General features: G+C 41.2%; 1 protein-coding gene across 2 annotated transcripts in view; it reads right to left on the minus strand.

Annotated features, from left to right (window-relative positions):
- Window positions 1–24675, minus strand: part of smpd3 (sphingomyelin phosphodiesterase 3) — a 48310-nt gene that overhangs the window by 9500 nt on the left and 14135 nt on the right. The window contains exons 1-3 of one of the 2 annotated variants that reach the window (XM_077210458.1): window positions 15577–15718; window positions 11046–12749; window positions 3446–3521 (exon numbers count right to left, since the gene is read on the minus strand). In XM_077210458.1, coding sequence (XP_077066573.1) covers window positions 3446–3521; window positions 11046–12455 — 1486 coding nt within the window. In that variant the 5' untranslated portion in view covers window positions 12456–12749; window positions 15577–15718. Of the gene's footprint in view, window positions 1–3445; window positions 3522–11045; window positions 12750–15576; window positions 15719–24675 lie in introns of those variants that run through there. The other variant, XM_077210457.1, reaches the window with a different exon arrangement.

Consider the following 24675-nt stretch of genomic DNA (forward strand, 5'->3'; position numbering starts at 1 on the left):
CCGGGACTTCCGGGATGTCTGTATTTTGTCTCGAGCATCAGGTTGTGCAATCAGTTCGCTCGCAATGTAAGTGATGGATTAAAATAGCGCTACCGCAGAAATAGGTTAAATTAAAACGGTGTTTACAAAGTGAAGCATTAAATACAAAGGCAGTTAATAACAGCAGCAGTAAAATATTGTTTTTTAATCACTGTACTCAGTGGTTTTCAGCGAATGCTTGTGCACTAATGCATAATTTCTCCTGTCCTTTACTCAAGCCTGTTAGCTTGCTGGGTAACGTTACCTCCATTCCGTTCTCTTTTTATAGCATTTGTCTACTAAGTTTTAATTGTTTTTCAAACGCGATCTACTGCGGCTCTACATTCACACAATTGTTTTCAGTCTTTCTATATTTATTTAATCAATTTATCCTTATATTATATTCTTTTATATATTATATATATAATATATATTATATTCTTTATCCTTATATTCCTTATATATAATTAATTTTAAATAAAAATTAAATGAATTATATATTTTAGATGTTTTTATTTTGTTTTTAGTTCAGATATTCACATCTGAACAACATGTCTGTGTAAATTTGTTTTAACAAAAATTGTGTTAAAACATAATATGTTGGATATCATTTTTTTAACAATAATCATGTTTGTCAACTTGCCATCAGCAATTATCATTAAAAACAATTCAAATATTGATATTAGTAAAACTCAATGTGTGGCTTTTGCACTTTTTAAAGTACACTTTTACACATAAATACCCTGATTTACGGTTTTATTTAGTTATAATAAAAAAAAAAATCTAATTTAATTTCTATCCGATTAATCGATTAATCGAAAAAATAATCGTCCGATTAATCGATTATCAAAATAATCGTTAGTTGCAGCCCTACTGAGAACCATATATGGGAAGAGGGTGGGGGTGGGATGGGTAAAGTTTGTGCAATATTTGTGTTTTTTGTTTTGTATAGATTTTATTTACTTAGTGTTTTTTTGATGTTTAAAATTGAAAATCATCATCCTTGTAAGGTGTGTTTGTAGGGTTATACATGTGTATATTCCTTTTGTTAAATACCACTTTCAATGTATCAATGTGGATCCTTCCTATACACAATTAACATCTTGTAAGAGCTTCTGTTAATAAAAAAAAAATAAATAAAAAAATATATATATATATTAAAAAAAAGAAAAGTGTAGCAGTCAATAAACGGGACAAGGGAGGTCACGTATGAGACAAATCAATTAGGTCCAATATAAGGGACGTCCCAGCTAATACGGGACAGTTGGCAACCCTAGTGTTTCAAGGCAAGTAAAACAAAAACTATTGCAACTTTTTTTTTTAAATACTAGGGAAACATACTCTCGTTCCATGTTGTCACAGGGTAAGTGGTGCTTGTTTACTCTATTGTTCCATGTAGTTACAAGGCAAGTGTGACATCTGCAGTCTGTAAATTAAAAAGGTGCTTGTTCCCTGTTCCTTCCACCAGCTGGAGTGCCCATGATCTCCACCAGAGGACACTCCTCCCGGCTCCATTACTTCCCCTCATGAACTTCAATTTCAAGCGATTGTCTACACTGTAAATTTGTTTTACTTATACGCAGTACTTTGTGGGCTGTAATCTAAAGCGCTACCAATTTTTTATGTTTGTGAAAGAAATCACACCAAAGCTGCATTTATTAGATGAAAAATGTTGTAATATTTTTATTATTATGACTTATTAGTACAATTTAAAAAAAAAAAAATTCTGTTTTAGTTGAAAGTTGAATTTTCAGCATTAGAACTCGAGTCTGCAGTGTCACATGATCCTTCAGAAATCATTCTAACATACTGATTTCTGTTGTGCTGGATCATATTTCTGTGGAAACCGTAATACATTTTTCCAGGATTCTTTGATAAATAGAAAGTTCAAAAGAACAACAGTTCTTTTTACACTATTTTTTAGTTCAGTCTGAAAATATAAGATATTTGACACATAGGTGATCCTTAAATGAAAAAAATGTAGAACTCCATTATACAGAGGAGCAGCCACTGAGCTGTAACATTTCCTTCTAGGCTGCTTGAAATCTCAAAACTGCTAAATAAACCACATTTCAGTATTTTCAAGGCAAGAAACCTCGTGTGTACATCAGGAGAATAACTTAAATCCGCCTCTGCACTGTCAAAGTCTATAACACACACACACACACACACACACACACACACACACACACACACACACACACACACACACACACACACACACACACACACACACACACACACACACACACACACACACACACACAGAGACTTTGACAGAGGAAAACAAGCGATTGAGAATAACCAGAGATGCTCTGCCTCCTCTAATAATTGTAAAGTCCCTGTCCAGCATCATCTGGAGTATAATCAGGTTTCTTTTGCCTTCTTCCCCGTTTCTTGTCTCATTCCCTCATGTTTCATTTATCCTGAAATAGTCCCTGCTCTATAATTAGAATGGGTGGCAGACACACGGAAGCGTGGGTGGATCCCGGAATAGCAAGAGAATGTCTTCGTAAAAAATGAGCGCTAGAGACCGTGAGCTGTAAATAGGGCTGACGCCAGGAACGTCGAGAGCCCGTCGTCATGGGAACCGGGACCCTGTGGGCGAGCGGGACACGTTGATTAATCGGAGCGGAGAACAGGGGTCAACATGCAGTGATGTCATAGGCCCTGCATGTGAAGTGCCCATTCGGGTATGTGTGCATGACACGAGCTACTGAGATAAAGCAGAGAAGACTTGTTTTTTTTACGGTTCGCACAAAACCACACACATACACACAACCGTTTCCCTGCTCTGTGAGGAAATCTACTCAGATGTGTGGCAAACGAGCAGTAGGATCGGGACAAACCTGTCAGGATCACTCAGCATCAGTGCTCTAGTCAGAGTACCACAACTCCACTGGGGTTTAGAGTGTGTCTAAAACCTGAAACCCCCACATTGTGGGAACCTTGTAGTCCTGACTACAAAAAATAGCTTCATAACGACACTAATCAACAACTTTTTAAAATTATAATTAGCTTAATTTAAGAGCTTGATTTGAGGTGAAATCATTTATTAAAATGAAATTAATAAAACAACATAAATAGAAGGCTAATAATAAAAATGACAGATCTAACAATTCAACACTATAGATGTCATTTTTGTAATATAATACTTATAATATCAAACAACTCTTGCTTGTATATACAGTGCAATTGTGTACATTGTTCATTTCTTGTTCTTCCTTGTTGTTCGTCATCTTCGCATCAGCTATGATAAAGAAACTCTTCGCACATTTTGGGGGCGGAGCAATGAAGGGAGGGTTGTGCTTGTTTGGGTCGATTTCAAATATCAACAGTTTTTCTCAAAAATCGCTTACTGCACCTTTAAGTCACTATGATGTGATTCTAATCCCTCTGTGTACTATATGTGTGTGTAGACACCTACCTTCAATAGCATGCAGATGAGTACAAGTGATATATCCAACAACCCGTTGTTCCTGAGCAGAGCTTCCAACCTGCACCTGAGAGAATAGAGCAGGAGGACAAAAGAGATCGAAGAGTGAGAACTTTGCCACATCAAATGTGTTATTGAAATACAAAATCATTTATGAAGTGCTGTCAAACACCCCTGAGCGGTGTTACACCCTCTCTTGATCAGCTTCTTCTGTCATAACTCTCTCAGATGTCTGGGGTCCATGTTAAAGGGTTAGTTCACCCAAAAATGAAAATTAAGTCATTAATTACTCACCCCCATGCTGTACCAACCCCGTAAGACCTTCGTTCATCTTCGAAACACAAATGATGATATTTTTGATTAAATCTGAGAGGTGGATCACTGCTACATAGGCTGCCAGAGGGAATGAAACTTGACGGCCCAGAAAGTCATTAAAGAACATGTTTAAATATTCCATGTGCCTACAGTGGCTCAACTATAAGTTTATCAAGCGACGAGAATACTTTTTTTCCGAAAAAAAAAACATAAATAACGACTTTATTCGACTACTCCTTTTCTTCCTTGTGGGCCTGAGACGAGAGTTCAAGAGATTTCCACGACGCATGCGCGAGAACTGAACAAGAAGTATTAGCATGATTTTTTTTCCCAAACCACTTCAGCGGAAATCCCGCCCTGCAGCCGATTCTAAAGTTTTCATTGGTCATGTCAATCACTGTACTGATTGCCTACACCAAACACTGATCCCTAAACCTACCCGTCACTGTAACCTAAACCAATGAAATCGGCTGCAGGGCGGGATTTCCGCTGAAGTGGTTTGGGAAAAAAAATCACGCGAAGTATTAGAAGAACGTCCTCTTCTCAGTTCTCGCGCATGCGTCGTGGAAATCTCTTGAACTCTCGTCTCAGGCCCACAAGGAAGAAAAGGAATAGTCGAATAAAGTCGTTATTTATGTTTGTTTTTTTCGGAAAAAAAGTATTCTCGTCGCTTGATAAACTTATTGTTGAGCCACTGTAGGCACATGGAATATTTAAACATGTTCTTTAATGACTTTCTGGGCCGTCAAGTTTCATTCCCTCTGGCAGCCTATGTAGCAGTGATCCACCTCTCAGATTTAATCAAAAATATCTTCATTTGTGTTCCGAAGATGAACGAAGGTCTTACGGGGTTGGTACAGCATGGGGGTGAGTAATTAATGACTTAATTTTCATTTTTGGGTGAACTAACCCTTTAAAAGGTAAAAGTCAGAGCATGCACAGCTCTGAGAAGATCAACACCTGCTCATATCATCATTTTATCCATCTGCACCAAATCCCACAATTTCATCTGGTTTTTCTTTTTCGGTTCATGCATAATATCAGCACATTAGTGAGCTGACGGACTAAATACTGAATATTGAAATACTGGATTATGACTGATAAGAGCAAATGTAACACCTAAAATGCCAGCACTTACCATTTTGGATTGTATTTTTTGCACACACACATAAGCAGAATGTGTCTTTCGTTTCGCAGAAGACAAAAAAGTACAGTTTACCCTGATCATCCAATTCAAAACGTTTACACCCCCAGCTCTTAATGCATCGTGTTTCCTTCTTGAGCATCAGTGAATGTTTTCAGCTTTTGTAAAAGTTGTGTCTGAGTCCTTCAATTGTCCTCAGTGTGAAAAGATGGATTACAAAATCATACAGTGACAGCTGGAAAGGGTTCAAATATTCAAAAGATGCTGGAGAACCAATGATTGTGCAGGACCTAGAGGAATTAACTGCTCAGGACAAACAAGAGACTCGTGAACAACCTTCACAAAACATAAAAACAGTCGTCAGTTAAGAATCAAAGGTATATGTACAATTTTGAATGGGGTCATTTTTATAAATTCAGCTATTATTTTGTCTTGTGGACTATGATTCTGCAAGGGGTATGTAAACTTTTGATAACAACTGTATAAATAAATTGTAATAAGTAAACACAAAAATCAGTTGCTTTAAATGCTATAAGTGAATTTAGTCATCACAACATTATAATGCACAATATGAAAAATGGACATGGAGATTTGCTAAAGATTAAATGTAACAGTTGTTTTTATTTTAATTTTATTTTATAACTGTAATTGAGCATAAAATGACAGCAACATTAAAATAGGGATATTAGCATGCATGTTTGTTTGTGTGAGTCTGTTTGTTCATTCTGCCATCTCTCTGTCCTCTTTTCATCCAGACAACCCATTCAGTGTAAATCATTTAATGACTTACATTGGCTTATTCCCAGAAAAAGACTCCTATTCAAAATGCTGAGAGCTACAGAACGGCTGGACTTTCCAAGTACTGAAGCCCTCCACAGAGCGCAAGTTCTACATTTCAGCAGTGGTTGATAATAAATGTCATTGTTCTTTAAAGGTGATTTGTAGATTTAATTACAATAATGAAATTCTGACCATGTGGTCTCTATACCATGAGCTCATTGCATTGGATCAAACAGGGCTAGTACTCTTTCATTTCATTGCTTGCTTTTTCCTCACTCAGCTTCATTGCCTTCCTCTGTTTCATAGCTTCATGGCCTCTCTTTCTCTTTCTGTGTCCCTGCGTATGAATATTTCAAATGTTTATTCATGCTTGGCTAAGTGTGTGTGTTTGCAGTGACAGACTAGAGAAGGCAGGAAACCCAAAGGGCTGAAAATGTTTTTTGTCTATAGGGAATAAAATAAAAACTTTAAAAATATTACAGTATCGTTAGCACCAACAATTAGATGAAAAAATTATTTTTTGCCTAATTTGAACTAAATTACAATTACAGTTTGGATTACACATTAAACAAACTAATAAACTTTATGTGTTGCATATTTGTCAGTCATACATAAATGAAACGCGTAAGAAAAAGGTAAGACTTTAACTAATTGAATATTCACTAATAAACGGAATGTGTTTTAAATTCACAAAAAAAAAAACGGTTTATATATTTATCATCAATAAATACAATGTTTCTTATACATTTTAACTAACTGAATATTGCTTGTTCCATGGCTAGCCATATTTTAACCACGTTCATTTTCAAATTAATAAATGTAATTGTTTTTACAATGCACAGATTTATATTGGCTCCAAACAATTTGAATAAATGCATTTTGAAAATATGAATATTTAAATAACATTAAAAAGGTGCCAATACTTTAAAAACTATGCTATATTTTTTAAGTGCAGAAATGTTAACCTTTTCTTTTAATTAGGACTGACAAATATGTATCACATTAAGATGATCATTTTGTTTATGTTAACTGTGTCATCTAAATGGATGAAAATGTTATATGCAATTTAAATAAATAAACCTTAAATTTATGTCAAAAATAGCATAGCTGTAAATTAGGATCAAACTTGCCATGGTTTATGTTAACAATAATCAGACCCAACCCCCACATAAAATGTAAGGTTATGTGTTTTGATTGAGTGCGCATACATGCAGTGTTAAGTGTTAATGAGCAATGTGCTAATTGGAATGTGTCTGCCACTTGTGGGATCTCTTATAAGGTTAAAGTTTATTTGCCCAAAGGAGAAACAGTCGGCTGGCTAAAAGTCCAGCACACACACACACACACACACACACACACACACACACACACACACACACACACACACACACACACACACACACACACACACACACACACACACACACACACACACACACACACACACACACAGAGGCTGGCTAATGAACTTCCTCCCGTTCTTCTAATCTACTCCTGTTGGCAGCTTGAATGCTGAGCTGATAACACACACAGCAAAGACATGACTAAAGCTGAAGACGGCTAGTACTTTACACTAACACAGTAGGAGCAGTGGGTCACAGTCTTTTACAGCTGAAAGGCAGCACTGATTGCTGTACAATCTTCAAAGTTTTAATGGGACAATTTTGCAATCCTTCAGAATTTAAATTTTTCCTCCTGAACACAATGTATAATAGCAGTCACATTGTCTTGCACTGAAAACAGTAATTAAGTATTATTCAACCATTTTACATCCTTTCTTGGCCTCATTCATGAAACACAAGCACAACAAATTATTGAGTATGTCACTCATAAATCCATTCACACATAATTATCCCATTGAACTAAACAACAACTTGTGTAAGAATGGTTTTATGTACTATTATGCAGATTTGTTCTGTTGTTGTTACATGAACTTTGAACTTTAGAGTTAACAAGCTGTTTTTGCTACTGTACCTTTAAGGCCGTGTGTCCACCAAAGCGTTTTTAGCCGGCTGAAAACGCTGGACGCTCTGCTGAAAACGCCTAGCTGTGGGCGCTTGAGAGCGTTTTGGCAGCGCTGCGTTTTTTCAGTTGAGACGATTCGTTGCTATGATACAGAATATCCGTAGCCCAGTTTACTTGTAACTGATTTCGCAGATAATTTTGTTTCATACTAAAAATTTATTTTTCATCCACTTTGTTCGGTTAGCTCTGCTGGTTGACGTCGTTGTACAGAAAGAATGTTGTGACAGTTGGTCGTGTGGTATTTGTCCCGTCCCTCCTCCACTGTGATTGGACGGCTGTGTAAAAATTGACAGTGATGAGCGCAGCGTTTTACCCAAAGTTGAACATTTTTCAACTCTCGGCGACCAGTAAAAGCGCCGGGCGCTCAGCGCTTCAGCGTGAAAAAAACGCCGAACGCTCAGCGCTTGAGCGTTAAATACTCGCTCAGCGCCTCGCTACGCTCATGGCGTTTAAAAAACGCGGCGCTCCCATTGAAAACAATTAGAATTTTACGCCAGGAGCGTGAAAAAACGCTTTGGTGGACACACGGCCTTAGAATTTTACGCCAGGAGCGTGAAAAAACGCTTTGGTGGACACACGGCCTAACACTTCTATATTTAAACGACCTCTGTTATGATTTATTTTGCAACATCGTTTCCATAAATATTCTGGGTGGACTGGACAGTTCTGCATTTTGAATGCTGACGTACTGTATGAACTATTCATTTCAAAAGAGCAATGGAAGTCCTGAAATGTATCTGTCCGAACAGATCAGGATGAGATTTCACATATTTATTATTAAGATGCCGCACCAAGGCTACATTACTTAAAAAAAAAAAAAATCAGTAAAAACAGTAATATTGTCACATATTATTACAATTTAAAATAACTGTTTTATATTTTAATATATTTTAAAATGTGATTTGTTCCTGTGATACAAAGCTGAATTTTCAGCATCATTACTCCAGTCTTCAGTGTCACATGATTCTTAAGAAATCATTCGGTAGCCCTTTATTTTAAAGTCCTCTTCGCCATGTACATACTCTGTTCTTAGCAATAACAATAACTAGGTTATAACTACTAGCCCTGAACCTACCCCTAAACCTTAACTTAACCCATGTACAGTAGTTACCTTATATTACCAGTACTTTCTTGGGTAGGTACACTGTAAGTACAGGTACTGTAAAATAAAGTGTAACCAATTATTCTAATATGCTGATTTTGTGCTCAACATTTCTTATTATTATCAATGTTAAAAACAGTTGTGCTGTTTTTTTGGAAACAGTGATAATTTGGCATGGAATGGATGGACACATGTCACCAATTTGCTAACGATCATGCAAACCCTAAATGAGCATTCTACCCATGATGTTAAGAGTGTGGAGAGCTCTTGAATAATAATAAGAGGGCTGAACATACATGCTGAAAGGCCCTAATTAAAGGGCTGCTCATTCCTACGGGAAGCATTTTTAATTAATATCTCCACTCCACACACATCCCTCCCTGTTCAATTTACACCCCTCCCCCCTCTCAGAATTGTTTGACGGAGGTTCGTCTGTCTTTATTTATCAAAAGCAAAACTTTTATTACTCACAATGTCCAGGGGTGAAAAGCAGTGTTGGGGAGTAATGACCTAAAAGTAGCAACATATACGAAGTACAATTTTCAGTTCACAGATCTTGGAGGAGTATCTAAAGTGCATCAATAACTTCTAGAAGCCTTTGGTTAAACTTACACCCCCGTGAAAGATTGAACGTCAATTCAAGCAATAATCTCTTTAGTGAGTACATGTACAGGTCTAAGGCATTGTCCTTCTGTTTCTCTTTGTACAGTACTCAATATTTAACAGGCTGGTCTCTCTCACACACACATTCAGAGTTAATATTTAGCAGCTCTGTCTGACATATAATGGCGGCTGGCCTCTTGCCCTTTTGGACAGAAAAAGAGATCAGGTCTGGAATGTGTCCAGAATCGGATACAGTGCTGAGGCCGTAATGATATCTCGACCCTAAAAGCCTGTGCTCATGATCACCCTAAATGAGCGCTACGCAAACAAAAAATATAAGCTAATATCATGCACAACTAGAAACACAAGCTCACACAAGCTAAGCATGCAACAACACAACATGCAAACATCAGCAAATACCAATATTAGTGTAATCAACATTTCAAGTCATTATACACAAAAATCCAGAGCACTAAAATGTTCTAACAATAGTGCAAATCCCAACAACCTTTCTCTTTTACTCATAGACTGTCCATATGCTAGCATAAACAAATTGACTTCTTGTGACTGAAACTGAAAATTTGCATTGCACTACTTGTATATTCAACTGTTTAATTCATTGCAGCATTCATAAAGAATTCAGAAAACTGTGTTATTCAAAGTTTGCTAAAACATATCCATTATGTTTGTTACCATCTAGCCTATGCTTTAAAATAGTTACAGGGCTAAAGTTTCAATTAAACCTATGTTGCTTATGCTAAATATTCTGTTGACCTTTTTTAGGCGTTTTGGGGTAAATTTTACAGGAACGCTAAAGGGTTAAGTATGTTCTACAGAACATAAAGATCACCCTGGACTTTCATCATTATAATTAAATACCAACTTAGTTATATAATTCATCAGTTGCTAGAGCATACATTCACAGACTATTATATAAACTTTATGTAGAATGCTAGCAACAGCAGCTGCAAGACTAATGACCCTGTCTTTACAATATCCAGACTAAAATGAGCATACAATATTATTTCAGAATGAAACTACTTCTTGAATTGTAATATCTACTCGGCATAAGTGCACAGCCCAATTAAGACATATATAATGCAACAGGGCTGTACATCCAACCAATGGTTCAACAAAGAGAGGAAGCCTGCGTTTCTAAAAGCATGACAAATGAGTGTTTCAAACAAGCCCTCGGGGCTACAAAGGGCTACTTGTAAATTATTCAGGTTGTTTGTGTACGCTCAAACCACAAGTCCAACTCCAGACACATGCCGTGAAACGTTGAAGAACTGGAACAAGCCCTAATGCCTCATTTCAATAATAAATCACATGCATCAAATGATTTAAAGCAGGTATAAAATTGACAATCAGAATGAATTGTTTGAATATAAATTATAACTTTTAGAGATTCCTTTACATTGCATGTCTTGGGATGCAATTAATCAAGTTGAAAAGTCCACATGCAATTTACATCAAGGTAGGGTGTAGCATACATCAACAGAAATTAAAAAGAATAAATACAGTATCCTGCATATAACAAAGATTTCAATCAAGGCAAATGGCTTAAAATTTGACATGCTAAGTCTAAATAAAGCCATAATAAAAAAGTATAAGAAGCTCACCTTGGCAAAAAGAACTCCTTTAGCAGCCAGAGCATCCTCGCTGCGCCCATTAGGGAAGCATTCATAATGGGCATCCAAAATAGGGTAGCGACTGGCCAACAGGAGCCCGCTGTTCAAGAACTTGAACCGTGAGCAACAGCCTTTCCAGCCGTAGCGTCCCACATCGCTCAGCACAAAGGGAAAATAGCGGTGCAGCTGCCTCCTGAGCCTGTCTGCAGCCCGCCTGTCGAAGACTTCTTGTAGACAAAGGAAGTCCAGGTTGGCTGGGAAAAAGGCAGAGATCTCATGGTCAAAGCCGTCATCGCCGTGACGGCGCTTGCGCCCAATCGGTCTTTTGAAGACTGAGGTGCGGTGTTGTGAAAGGGTGTTGTTGGGGGATATGCCTCCATCAGCTGCGTGGAAGCGAACCAGGGATTCCCGAGAGGCTGTGCGGCTTTCTAGGCTACCCGTATCCCCGTCCCCGGTCTGATGGTTTCCTTTTTCATCCTCGGCTGGCTCAGAATCAGGAGAGGTGATGCTGATTTGCACTCCAGCCGGATGGAGAGGACAGTCTTCTGAGTTCTGGATCATATTACTATGTACTGGACACTCACCAGACGACTCTGGGTCTGCAAACTGGTGGACAGCACAATCAGGAGCATGGTCTTCTGCATTGGAGTGGAGAGGACACTCTGAGGAATTCTGGGCTTCAGTGCTGTGGATTGGGCAATCTGAGCTTGTACCTCCTGATGGGTGAACAGGACACTCATTTAAGGCCTCAGTCTCAGTTTCAGTGGGGACTACAGGCTCTGGACGATGGTCCAAAGAAGAGGTGCGGCGGAAGCCCTGAGTGGCCAAGCTGCAGAAGGATACCGCACTAATTGAAGTATTGGTGGGCGAATCAATATATATCTTGATCTGGGGTCTGCTGGCACCGTTACGGATCCGCTTGCCCACTTCCCGAGCTCGGCGTTGAGTGTCCGCGAGATTGTTGAAGCGTGCAAGCGAGTCTGGCAGCAGGCAAACATTGGCACTGCCAAAGCAAAAGCTGCGACCTTGTGGACGCCACTCAGCAAGTGCTGCCCCGGTTCCAGCCGTTGCTCCCTGCTCGGCACCATGCTTGTCTGGTTTCTGGTGAGAGTAGATGTAGGGGTTCCTGATGGTCTGCAGTGGGGCCCACAAGAGGAAGCCAATGAAGGCGAAGGGTAAGGATGCCAGTAACAGCACCAGGTAGAGCGGTGTAGAGATCAGAACCCCGAGAGCCAGAAAAGAGCAGGGATCCTGGGAGCGTCTACGTTTCTCCAGTGATGTTGCTACACAGGAGGCCAATAACCGGTCCAACAGCCAGTAGCAAGGGAAAACAAAGGCCCAAGACAGACGGCTCAGAAAGCTGAGGAAGGCACTGGGGTAGGGAGAGGTGTGCAAGACCATTTCTGGCTCACCTTATAGACCAACTCCTGAAAAAAAAACAGTACAAAAAAGAACTACAAAGTTAACCCGCCCCCCTATGGTGGGAAGAAGGACACTACATGGTTCTTGGGTCCTTCGCTATGTCCGACATTGAATATGGCATATACGGGGCCACGTGCCCAGCCTCTTCCCTCCTTGGTTGGGGTCTGCAATGCTAGAGTCTCCTAAAGAATCTGTTCATGGTGATGACAAAAAAAACCTCCTGGGATCCAGAATATTCCAGGCACGGAAAGGGAGGCCTCGTCAGTGCAGAGCCTGCAGACAACCAAAGGGAGGGGGGAACAGAATACACAGGCAATCAGATGAAAGTAGGGGATAATGTGCAATCAACAAATTGGATCCCAGTATAAATTCAAACGTTTCAGAAATCATGATGAAGAATAAGTAAATAATTTATCTTTCATATAACGCAGAGTGTCAGGTCACCAAATGTAGCCTGCTATGTAAGAATGTTTTTTTTTTTTTGGCTGCTAATATGCCTCATTTGAATTTGTTTCGAATTGGTCTTGGTAAAATATGTAATTTAAAATATTGCTTATTGTTTGTAAATAAAATCGAATCAAAAACTCATATGAAATTCAATTGACCTTATACATGTTGATTATTCAAACGGTGCAACCACATGGGATTTTCTTTTAGAAAGGAGGTCTGCCAGATGTGGCTTATTATCTCGAATGACCTATTGATTTTAACAAAGGATATTAGGATAGAAAGAAATTAGGATAATTACCATTTAAAAAGCTACCACTGCACAGGTGTCACTGTAAAATATGATAACTAAGTCCCTTTGTAGATGATGGTGATTTTGTGGCTGTTGCTCATGAAATAAACAGGCAGAAACAGGCACATACAAACAAATGTAGACGATGTAGAATATTAGACTGCAACCTCACAGAGAGACAATGACAGTGATAAAATGTTATCTTGAACAATTATTTTCTGTCTTTGCCACAATTAAATTTGCCTTGTTCCTGAACAATGAACAATGAACTCAGTGATCTGTTGCAGTTCTTATGTTTTAAGCACTTTATTCAGTATGATATCAAATATCAAATTGTTAAATATAATCAATATAATTAAATACAGAGCGCAATGGAGCTAAATACACAAGGACAAATATTTAATATGCTTTTTAACCCCTTCAACTAGGGGCATTTGTACCCCTTGTACTATCCCTCCACTTATTTATTTAATCACCTTCAACAAAGCTGAAAATCATAAACAAGCCTTTTATCTTAAAATAAATGTCATAAATGTAAAAAATTATCATTAAATACATAAATCTTAAAATGTATTAAATCTCAAAAACATCTCTTTTCTCATTATAGCATGCAGTGAAATCATGGATCAGGACCGTTTCGCAATGCTCAAACACATATTTAGGAAAGAATTTGAAACTGAAAAGGGTCTTTTACTCCTGTTACAGCTGGTATGGAGCAGATATATACAGTGATGATATCCAAAACCATAAACTAAATCAAAGACATGAAACAAAACATAAACCATGAGCTTGACTAGACAATAAACTATGCCAGGTACATGGTGTGAACCATAGACTGTAAAAAAAGATGGACAACGCCCCTTCACTCTCTTCCATTGGTGAATAGTGAAGCCGCCAGTGTCCCGATATGGCGCTGACGCCTGCGCAATAGTGAGCAGGAAGTAAAGCCGTGGAATCAAGGCCCCGCCCTCACTCTCACAGAATCAATCGCAAGCACAAGCCCCTGCACTTTTTTTCGGATATGCCAGATCGATTAGCACAATCTACTGCAGAACAACCCTTTATGTCAGTGTGAAATAATTAGTTATGGAACTTTAGATATTAAATTTAAAGCTTCAATCTCCTCAGTCCTCCGAAGAACCCGAAAAAGGTCTGTTGGTGCTTCAGTGACTACTTCGCTCAGAAAACCTGTCGATCACAGCTGTCAATCATGACGTCACACCACCGTTCTATAGCATCAAGTAACGAACTAAAAACAAGCTTATTTTAAAAACAAACACTTGAACTTATACCAGCAGGATAAAAAACTACAGCAAATGAAAGAAACCATCTTTGGAAAAAATATATTTAAAGAGTAATTTAATTGTTTAGTTTGTCTCACGTCCCGTTAAATAACATGGAGAGGACGGGGTTTATGACCTATAGTAGGACCAGTCACCTGGGGGCGATTGAGACGCTTTGGCTTCACTTTTCCGGGCTTGTGCGGCACGCCTGGTGTGAACATGTACAGCATAAGACATTAAACATGAAGCATTAAGAGAACAGAACAAGATACAAGACAATTAACCAATGAAATCATGACACAAGAACAAGCGAGAAACAGAGATCACATGACATGAAACACATGAGGAGGACAGGGAAACACGACATGAACCAATTCCAAAATGAAAGAGATGAAAACATGAATTGAGAACATGACACAAAACCTAACCAGACGTGACAACCACCTGCTGTACTTCAATTATTACAATTAATTATTTCAACAATTCTAAAATATACAAGATGAGGGCATAAACTAATACAAATTGCATAAATTAAGCTTTGCTTTAAAAGCAGCCATTGTGCTTTTAAAACTTAGCTGCCTTATTATGTTGAGATGCTGGTTGCCTTTTTGTGGCAGATGCTTCTAGTCGAAACCCCTGACCTAAATGATCAAAAGATTTACCAGATCAAAGTACATGTCAATCTTTGACATGACCAGGAAATGCACTGGTGTGGGTTTATGATTAAAATGACAGCCTCTGATGTCAAGAGACAAAATAATGAATATGGAAAGACACGATCACACGTCTCTGACGTCCAATTTTTATGAGTCGAGAATTAACATCATATTTGCCTGTCATATTGTTACAATATAATAAATTCACAATAGATAAAATCAAGTTCCACGCCGCATTATGGAAATAATATGAGTTGTGAACACCGTTTCACCTTCCTCACACAAAGTTCTCTAAAAATACTACTAAAGCTAAGGCACAGAAAAATGTCAATGTCCCACATGTATTTTACTCTATAAACATACAGACGTTTCCTATAACACAGAGCATTACGTACAAGTAATCCCTTTGCATCCACACTTACCTCATCTGCACACACACCCAATCTGTGGAATAATCATTTCGAGGGTTTTATCCATCACTGCCGCCTAATCTGCATAGTGGCCTAGACGTGTGGGAAAAGCTCTTCATTTTTTCAGAAAGGGCTGATTTTGACAGTCCGCTGCGAGTACAGGAAAGAATTTGAGCCGTCTGACACACGGCCGTCGGAGCTTGAGAACAGGAAAAGGAAGAGTGTAGCAAATGAACGTGCGGTACTTTGCAGCTGTGCATGCTGTATACATGCGCATTACCACACAAACACACACACATGTGTGAGGCGGGTTAAGCGATTGTGTCTTTAGGTTAAGCTTGACTAGTGCTGAGCACCACACAGAAAACTTACAAAGGGAATCTGATGCAAAAACAATGTCCTCAACTCTTCACAGATTCACAGAGAAGGTCCTGCTGTTATTTTGCCCCTAAACAGTGCTGCCATATGGTTCTGTAGAGGGCACACATACTTAACCACAAAATACACACTCAAATCTTCACTGTAACTAACAGATACATATATCTAAACCTATCAGTCCCCAGTTCGATGATCTGAACCAGCCCAGAAAAACTTTTTATTGTTCAAAGGTTGCTCTTTAATTGCTGAGAAGGCATTAGATCCCTTTAATGCTTAATTTAAAGGTGCAGTAAGTGATATTATCCACTCTGGGACTGTCATATATGAGCTGCCCTGTGAACATGCAAGATTACTGACAGAAAGTTCCTAAACAAAGAATCTGACGCCTCTAATTTATGTAATTTAGTAATATGTCAGATGTAACATAATATGAATATTTTCTGTCACTCCATAAAAAATACTTTCAGCAATTTTAAGAATTAAATTAACGTTGATATCATAGCTCATATAATTTTGGTATTTTGTATAATTTTGATGAAATACAGTATGTTCATGACAGTGTTATTTTAATATTATTTACATACTATTATTGTATTTAAAATATTTTTAATTAGCGTTTTTTTTTGCTTTGTCATTAGTTCCTGGTTTTTAAAATATTTCTATTTAGATTTAACTTTAATTATAATATTATTTACATACTATTATTTATTCATATTTTGAATTAGCTTTTATTTTCATATAATCATTTTAAATTTAGTTTAAGCTTCAGTCATTAGAATAGTTTCAGTTTTTTAATATTTCTATTTAGCTTTATTCTATTTTTTTTTAAGTTTAAGTAATTTTAGTACTTTTACTTTTTAGTTAGTTGCCAAATCAAATCTTCTTTCTAATCTTCTTTTTTTCTAGGTTTTTTTGGTTCAAGTTTTTAATCTAATATTTAGATGAGAAGTCTCTGTTGATGTAATTCTTTCTTTGCTATCCATCAAATTAACTGATGTCTAAAAAAATAATCAAGATATTACAGAGATTCTCTGTTGTGTTCAGAAGACTATTGTGATTTTCATCAACCCAGCCAGTGCTCCGTGTGTTTACATTAAGTGTATGCACTCAAATGTTTTGTGTGCCTTCAATATCTTGCCTTCGAAAGTCAATATTGCTCCATGACAGACCAGAAGCCTGATAATCAAGGCAATAAACAAAATGAATGCGAACACCAACAGAAAGTCTTACCTAACACTTTGTTTAGAAAGCCTCAACTATAGATCTGTTTAAACACGAATCCTTCACCTTCTAATCAATACTGATCACAACTTTCCCCATGAGTAAAGAGAGAGACACTGAGAAATGTCACGTCGATGACTGTGACTGTTTACCAGTGAATATAAACATATATACATAGAATTTGTTCTAGGCTTTCTCAGGCTTAGTTTAATTATCACGTTCCTGATCATTTACCCACCCCCATGTCATCCAATATGTTTATGTCTTTCTTTCTTCAGTCGAAAAGAAATTAAGGTTTTTCTCCATATAGTGGACTTCTACACTATACAATATGTTACTTCAAGAACATGTAGGTTCACCCCAAAATCAAAAGAAAAAAAACTATATTAAACTAACTAAAACTATTAAATTGTAAAGTCTTCCTCAACCTTGATAAAATTTAGAAAATGTAGAAAATAAATGTGATATGGTTTCTGTCTCTTAAAGTCCCTGTAAAGGCAATTTAAAAAAAAAATCTAAACACATTATAAATGTTAGAAATGTATTGCTAAAACACATTACAAAGACTGTGAACTGTGAAGTACTGAATTGTGGAGTTAGACCGTTAAACAGTTCCCTTTCAGGAACGTCGAGCTGCGTGAAACGCTGCGGGGAACGCCTCTTGCGTTGTGCGTCATGAAGCATGTATGGAATCAGCCCAATGGCGAGACGGAACGTCACGAGTGACGTCATCGACCAGGAAACTATAAAGCACACCCCTGAACACAATGGCGACAGCTTCTGTTGTCTTCAGCAAGCGCTCTGTGTGTGAATTTGTCCCTGTGTTTTTGTCTGTTCTTAGTGATTGCTAGGCAGGAGTTTTTCACTTAAAAAAACTATATATATATTCACATATATCAGTATGACGAGCGAGCAGCAATACAGAAAGTGTGTTCCCCCCTGTACTCGTTTTCTCACGGGTGGGGATACACACGATCTGTGTGTTGTTTGTTTGGGAGTGCAGCATGCCCAGTCAGCTCTCGAGGGGGCTGATTGTGAGCATTGCGAGCGTTTTCCATTAAGAACGCTCCGCTCCCGCCGATCACTCTTCGAGGAGAGTGGTTCGGTTCGCGCTCCCCACGGCTCGGTTCCCGCTTCTGTCGAGGCAGAGCGGCGGCGCCTGTCGTGGGGATCACAAATGGATCTGTCAGCGGGGTTTGAGACGGGCTCTGCCTTATCTCAGCCTTTACCTGCCAGTTCCAGTGCCTCAGTTCCGGGTGTGGAAGCACGCATTGCGGTTTCATCCCCCCAGGCTGAGGCACCAATACTGCAGCTATCCAGTTCTGAGGAGCTGGATGTTGTCAGTATTGAGACAGGGGATGTTGAGGACTCGTCACCTCATTCCCCTGAACACGAGGAGCTTATGGAGGTGCTCACTCGTGCTGTATCAAAACTAAGCATTGAGTGGCCAGCTGTTAGGCAGGAATATGTTTCTAAAAGCAAGCTTGACGAACGATTTTTGCCTTCCCGCGTTCAGCCTCCACGGCGGTGCCTTCCGTTTCTTCCCAATCTCCACACCGAGGTGTCGAGGTCGTGGAAGAGACCCGCCTCTTATCGTGTGTTTAGCCCCCAGACTTTCACATATTCTAATATATCGGGGGCTAAGTTATATGGTTATGGGGCGATGCCCAAGGCGGAGGAGACTCTAGCTAGCCATCTTTCTGCTGAGTCTTCCTCGTCTCTTAAGAAACCAGCTTTACCCACCAAGCCTCTCAGAAATACTTCGGCTCTGGTGGTAAGGCTTATTCGGCGGCTGGTCAGGCTTCGGCGTGTCTGCACACGATGTCAATATTGCAGGCATACCAAGCCGATCTTTTAAAAGATATGAGTGAGAGTGAGGAGGTCAGCACTGACGTGGTTCGAGAACTGCGTCAGGCTGCAGATTTATCTCTGCGTGCCACCAGGGAATCGGCTAAACTAATGGGCCGTTCTATGGCAGCCCTGGTGGCCGCAGAGAGACACTTGTGGCTTAATCTGTCTGATATGAAGGATAAAGAGAAAGCTTTTCTTTTGGATGCTCCACTTTCTCCATCTGGTTTATTCGGTGACGCGGTAAACACGGTCATAGATAAATTTCAGGAAGAAAAGAAACAAGCTGCAGCTTTTCAAAAATTCCTCCCACTTAAAGTTCATGTCCAAGGGTCTGCTGGGCGAGGGCAGACCAAGACGTCGACTAGCTCCTCACATAGGGCGCAACAAAGGCAGAGTGTCGCGTCTCGTGGCCCCCCTTCTAAACAGTGGGAACAGACGCGACAGTCTCAGGCGAAGCCTTCTAGTGGTAAGACTGATCTGAGGACAGTCATTAGCGCTAGGAAGGCTTCGTCTAAGAAGTCCTGACGCCACTGGTGTCAGGATGCTGAGGGTGGTCCCCACCGTGAGAGGGAGGTGTTCACCGCTTCAGACGGTGCCCGTTCTCTCACGGTGCACTCAGGGGTCCCTTCTGCCAACCCCGCCTTCGTGTCGGGGCGCAGACGGGCCCAGCGAGCGCTTTCCCGAGGGACGCTCGCCCCCTCTGAGGAGGGGTTTAGAGCAGTCAGACCAGTCGTCCCCTGCCGGTGCGCCGTTACAGGGCGCTGTGTCTGCTGCTCAAAATATTCCAGAGGCCAGCCTCGAGAGGCTGGTACCCTTAGTAGATTTTCTGGCAGAGTGGAAAAGTCTTCCAAAAATATCTCAGTGGGTTCTGCATTCGATAGAAAGGGGTTATGCCATTCAGTTCAGATCTCCTCCTCTTCGATTCAACGGGGTCCTGCCCACCGTGGTGGGCCCCGAGCAGGCTCTGGTAATGGATAAAAGGTGAAAACGCTCCTTCAAAAGGGGGCTATAGAACGGGTTCCTCCTCCCAGCGAGGAGTCAGGTTATTACAGCCGATATTTCATCGTTCCAAAGAAGGATGGGGGGTTGCGTCCAATTTTAGATCTGCGCCTATTAAATCGTGCTGTAGCCAAGCTCAAATTCAAGATGCTTACGCTAAAGCAAATCGTGTCACAAATCAGGTCCGAGGACTGGTTTGTCACGATAGATCTGAAGGACGCATACTTCCACATCTCCATCCTTCCGCAACACAGGAAGTTCCTGAGGTTCGCTTTCGGGGGCAAAGCGTACCAATATCGTGTTCTTCCGTTTGGCCTAGCTTTATCTCCCCGCACGTTCACGAAGTGCATGGACGCAGCGCTAGTCCCGCTGCGGCTCCAGGGCGTTCGTATACTGAACTACATAGACGATTGGTTGATTCTCGCTCAATCGCAGCAGCAAGCGGCTCGGCATCGAGATGTCGTCCTCGCACACATCAAGAAATTGGGGTTGAGGCTGAATGCCAAAAAGAGTGTTCTATCTCCATCACAGATAACATCTTTTCTGGGGGTACTATGGGATTCTGTGGCAATGCGGGCTCGCCTGTCGCCTGCCCGCATCGCTTCGATTCTCTCAGCTGTAAAAAGAGTAAAGCTTGGCCAGTTGCTCACTGTAAAGCAGTTCCAGAGACTGCTGGGTCTGATGGCAGCAGCGTCCAGTGTTATACCCTGCGGCCTGCTGTACATGAGACCATTACAGTGGTGGCTCAGGACCAAGGGGTTCTCCCCGAGGGGAAACCCCCTCCGCGTGATCAAAGTTACACGGAGTTGTCTCCGTGCTCTGGTCATGTGGAGGGATCCTTGGTTTCTGTCCCAGGGACCTGTGTTGGGAGCTCTTTGTCGTCGTGTAACGCTAACGACAGATGCTTCCCTCACAGGCTGGGGGGCGATCATGAGTGGTCGCCCAGCCCAGGGTCTGTGGCAGGACCATCATCGATTTTGGCATATAAATTGTCTAGAGATGTTGGCAGTGTTTCAGGCTCTGAAGCACTTCCTGCCAGACCTGAGAGGTCATCATGTTCTTGTCCGGTCCGACAACACATCGTTGGTCTCTTACATAAACCATCAGGGGGGTCTGCGCTCTCGCCCGTTATACAATCTGGCTCGCCGGATCCTTCTATGGTCCCAGGGGAAGCTTCTCTCATTGAGGGCGATTTATCTCCCGGGGTATTTAAATCGGGGAGTGGACATCCTGTCGAGGCAGGGGCCGAGGCCCGGGGAATGGAGACTCCACCCCGAGGTGGTGTAGCTCCTTTGGATGCGGTATGGTCGTGCCGAGGTAGACCTATTTGTGTCCAGGGAGACATCACACTGTCCACTGTGGTTTTCTCTCAGTCATCCAGCCCCGCTGGGGTTGGACGCTATGGTGCAGGCGTGGCCGAGGTCACGCCTGTACGCCTTTCCCCCGATTGCTCTGCTCCCAGGAGTTCTGGAGTGGGTTCGCCGGGACGGGGTCAGTCTATTATTGGTAGCCCCGTTTTGGCCGGCCCGAGTATGGTTCACGGACCTAGTGTCTCTTCTAGACGGCTCTCCTCTGGAGATTTTGATAAGGAGGGACCTTCTCTCTCAGGCGAGCGGGTTGATACTTCACCCCCGCCCAGAGTTGTGGAAGCTATGGGCTTGGCCTCTGAGGGGGCCCAGCTCGTAGGGGCTGGTCTCTCAACCGAGGTTGTTGAGACCATCCTTCATTCCAGAGCTCCTTCCACGAGGAGGTTATATGCCTTGAAGTGGAAGCTCTTCACTTCTTGGTGTGGAGAACACCTGTTGGACCCAGTTAACTGCCCAGTGGGTGCAGTGCTGGAGTTCCTGCAGGAGCGTTTCTCCTCAGGGCTATCCCCCTCCACACTAAAGGTGTCTGTGGCGGCACTTGCTGCTTACCATGTCCCTTTCAGTGGAGTCTCTCTGGGGAGACACCCATTTATAACTCGCTTTCTTCGTGGTACTTTGAGGCTGAGGCCTGTAGTCCGCACGAGGGTGCCAGCATGGGACTTAGCTATCGCCCTAGAAGGTCTTTCCCTAGCTCCCTTTGAGCCTATTGAAGAAGTTGCTGATAAGTTTATTACTTTGAAGACTATTTTTCTCCTTGCCATTTCTTCTCTTAAGAGAATCGGAGATATTCAGGCTCTCTCGGTTGCTCCTTCGTGTCTGGAGTTTTCACCTGGGATGGTGAAGGCTTTTCTCCACCCCAGGCCAGGTTATGTCCCTAAGGTTCCTACCAATGTGGCCAGACCTATAGTTCTGCAGGCCTTCTGTCCTCCTCCTTTTACATCATCTGATCAGGAAAACTTAATCTGCTCTGTCCTGTTCGGGCTTTAGACGCTTACGTCCACAGAGCTGCCCTGTGGAGAAAATCAGAACAGCTGTTCGTTTGTTTTGGACCACCTAAGAAGGGGTCCCCAGTGTCTAAGCAGAGGATGAGCAAGTGGGTGGTTGAGGCCATCTCACTTGCCTATGAGTCGGTTGGTCAACCTTCACCTTTGGCTGTCCGAGCTCACTCTACCAGGAGTATGGCGGCTTCCAAAGCCTTATTGTCAGGAGTCTCCCTCCAGGACGTTTGTGATGCGGCAGGCTGGGCCTCACCGCATACTTTCGTCATACTTTCGTCTGGGGCGCAGGTGCTTTCGGCTGAATTTAATCTTTGATTCACACAGTCGGTCACTTGCTCTTATGGCGACGTGGGTATTAGCGTTCCTGCATCGTTTCACGCAGCTCGACGTTCCTGAAAGGGAACGTCCCGGGTTACGTATGTAACCCTAGTTCCCTGAAGGAACGAGACGCTGCGTGTCGTTGCCATACTCCCGGCATTCCCTTGATCGACTTGCTTCAGACTTTTTCCAGAAGCTGTCGCCATTGTGTTCAGGGGTGTGCTTTATAGTTTCCTGGTCGATGACGTCACTCGTGACGTTCCGTCTCGCCATTGGGCTGATTCCATACGTGCTTCATGACGCACAACGCAAGAGGCGTTCCCCGCAGCGTTTCACGCAGCGTCTCGTTCCTTCAGGGAACTAGGGTTACATACGTAACCCGGGACGTTTTTCACCCTTGATATTTTACAGAGTTTTTGGGCGGGGCTAAAAGGGTACTCGATGACGCACTGGAGCCCCTGAGGCTGGCCGCTCCACTAACAATATAAATAGAGCACATTCGCATCAGTTTACCGCTCAATCGCGAGTTACTGTCAGTATTATTAGTTACTACAGCTTACAGTTTGCTAGTTAGCTATGTCTTCGTCACGGAAATGCATACTACCTGGATGCGATCACGTACAAAACAGATCGGTGTCCTTTTTTAATTTCCTAAAAACGATCACATCAAGAAGAGGTTGATTCATTTTGTGAAGAGCCACCTTGATGGAGAGCTGAGGATCACCACCAAAACCCGCCTCTGTAGTGATCATTTTACACGGGATAGTTTTATAAACTTTCGTCGGAGACAAATGGGATTCACTGATAATCCGCTGTTGTGTTACTGGTGAATGGGGCCGAACGACTATCTCCCGCCTCGGCCTTCATCCTGTCGCGCCGACAACTGGTGACATCATCGGCAGTGCGTGCCCACCAATGAGTGTAAGATGCCTTGTGCGCTTATGTTATAATTAACCTAATAAGCTGCTAGGAGCATCCATTGCGGCTGTAGTGGGTGACAGTTGATTGTGGCGACGGCAGCTTTACCATGAGTGGGCGTGGTTTCAGCGCAGCCAGCGGACACGCCGCCAGCGTTTGAAAGCAGAGACTACTGTTCATTTTTTCAAGATTTTGATAGCTTATTTTATGTACTTGCCGGCTTTTTTTATCATTCAAATTTGGCTGGGTGTCTAATAACAAATTTTTCTGTGATATGACAAACTCAGAACACATACTTCATTTTGACTTTACAGGGACTTTAAAGTGTAGGTTTTATGTACATAAATACAAATTAAATAAAACTGAAAATAATTAAAATAAAAAAGAAATGTGTGAAATAAAACACTAAAAATAAATAGAAAATATTAAAATAAAATAAAAATATACATGATCTATGAAATGATGTGTTGTTCCTCTAAGAATGCATTTGAAAACTGCTGTATGAATATGCAAGTTAAGTGTTGGCCTTCCTGTGAACTCATATCACTGATTAATTTGTTTGTGTGCATGTGTATTTGTGTGTGGACAGGTCTCGATGTTTTTTGAGTGCATGAAGTGCTGATTTTGTATCTGGTAACTTTAGAGATCAGTGCAAACTCATCAGCAGCTCTCTGCCACTTTCCTATTGGTTCATTATTAATTGACCACAGGAAGAGAGAGAGAGATAGCCATAAAGGAAGAAAGAAACAGCATTAACTGTAAAGGCCTGAAACATGATCCATTCAGATAATTTACTTCATACTTTCATAGAATCAACAAGGATAGCTTAATGAAACATACTGTATTGCGACATACGCAAAAGCCCTGAGGTGCTGAGGTTCATTTATCTCATCTTTTAATTTCCTGTGGAACTTGGCCATTGCTTATTCTTGACTAATGTGTGTGTGTGTGTGTGTGTGTGTGTGTGTGTGTGTGTGTGTGTGTGTGTGTGTGTGTGTGTGTGTGTGTGTGTGTGTGTGTGTGTGTGTGTGTGTGTGTGCGCGCACCAGAGCGAGCGACTG

This window comes from Siphateles boraxobius, unplaced genomic scaffold, assembly GCF_051911475.1.
Source record: "Siphateles boraxobius isolate OS27281-9 unplaced genomic scaffold, OSU_SipBor_1 65, whole genome shotgun sequence".
Taxonomy (NCBI): domain Eukaryota; kingdom Metazoa; phylum Chordata; class Actinopteri; order Cypriniformes; family Leuciscidae; genus Siphateles; species Siphateles boraxobius.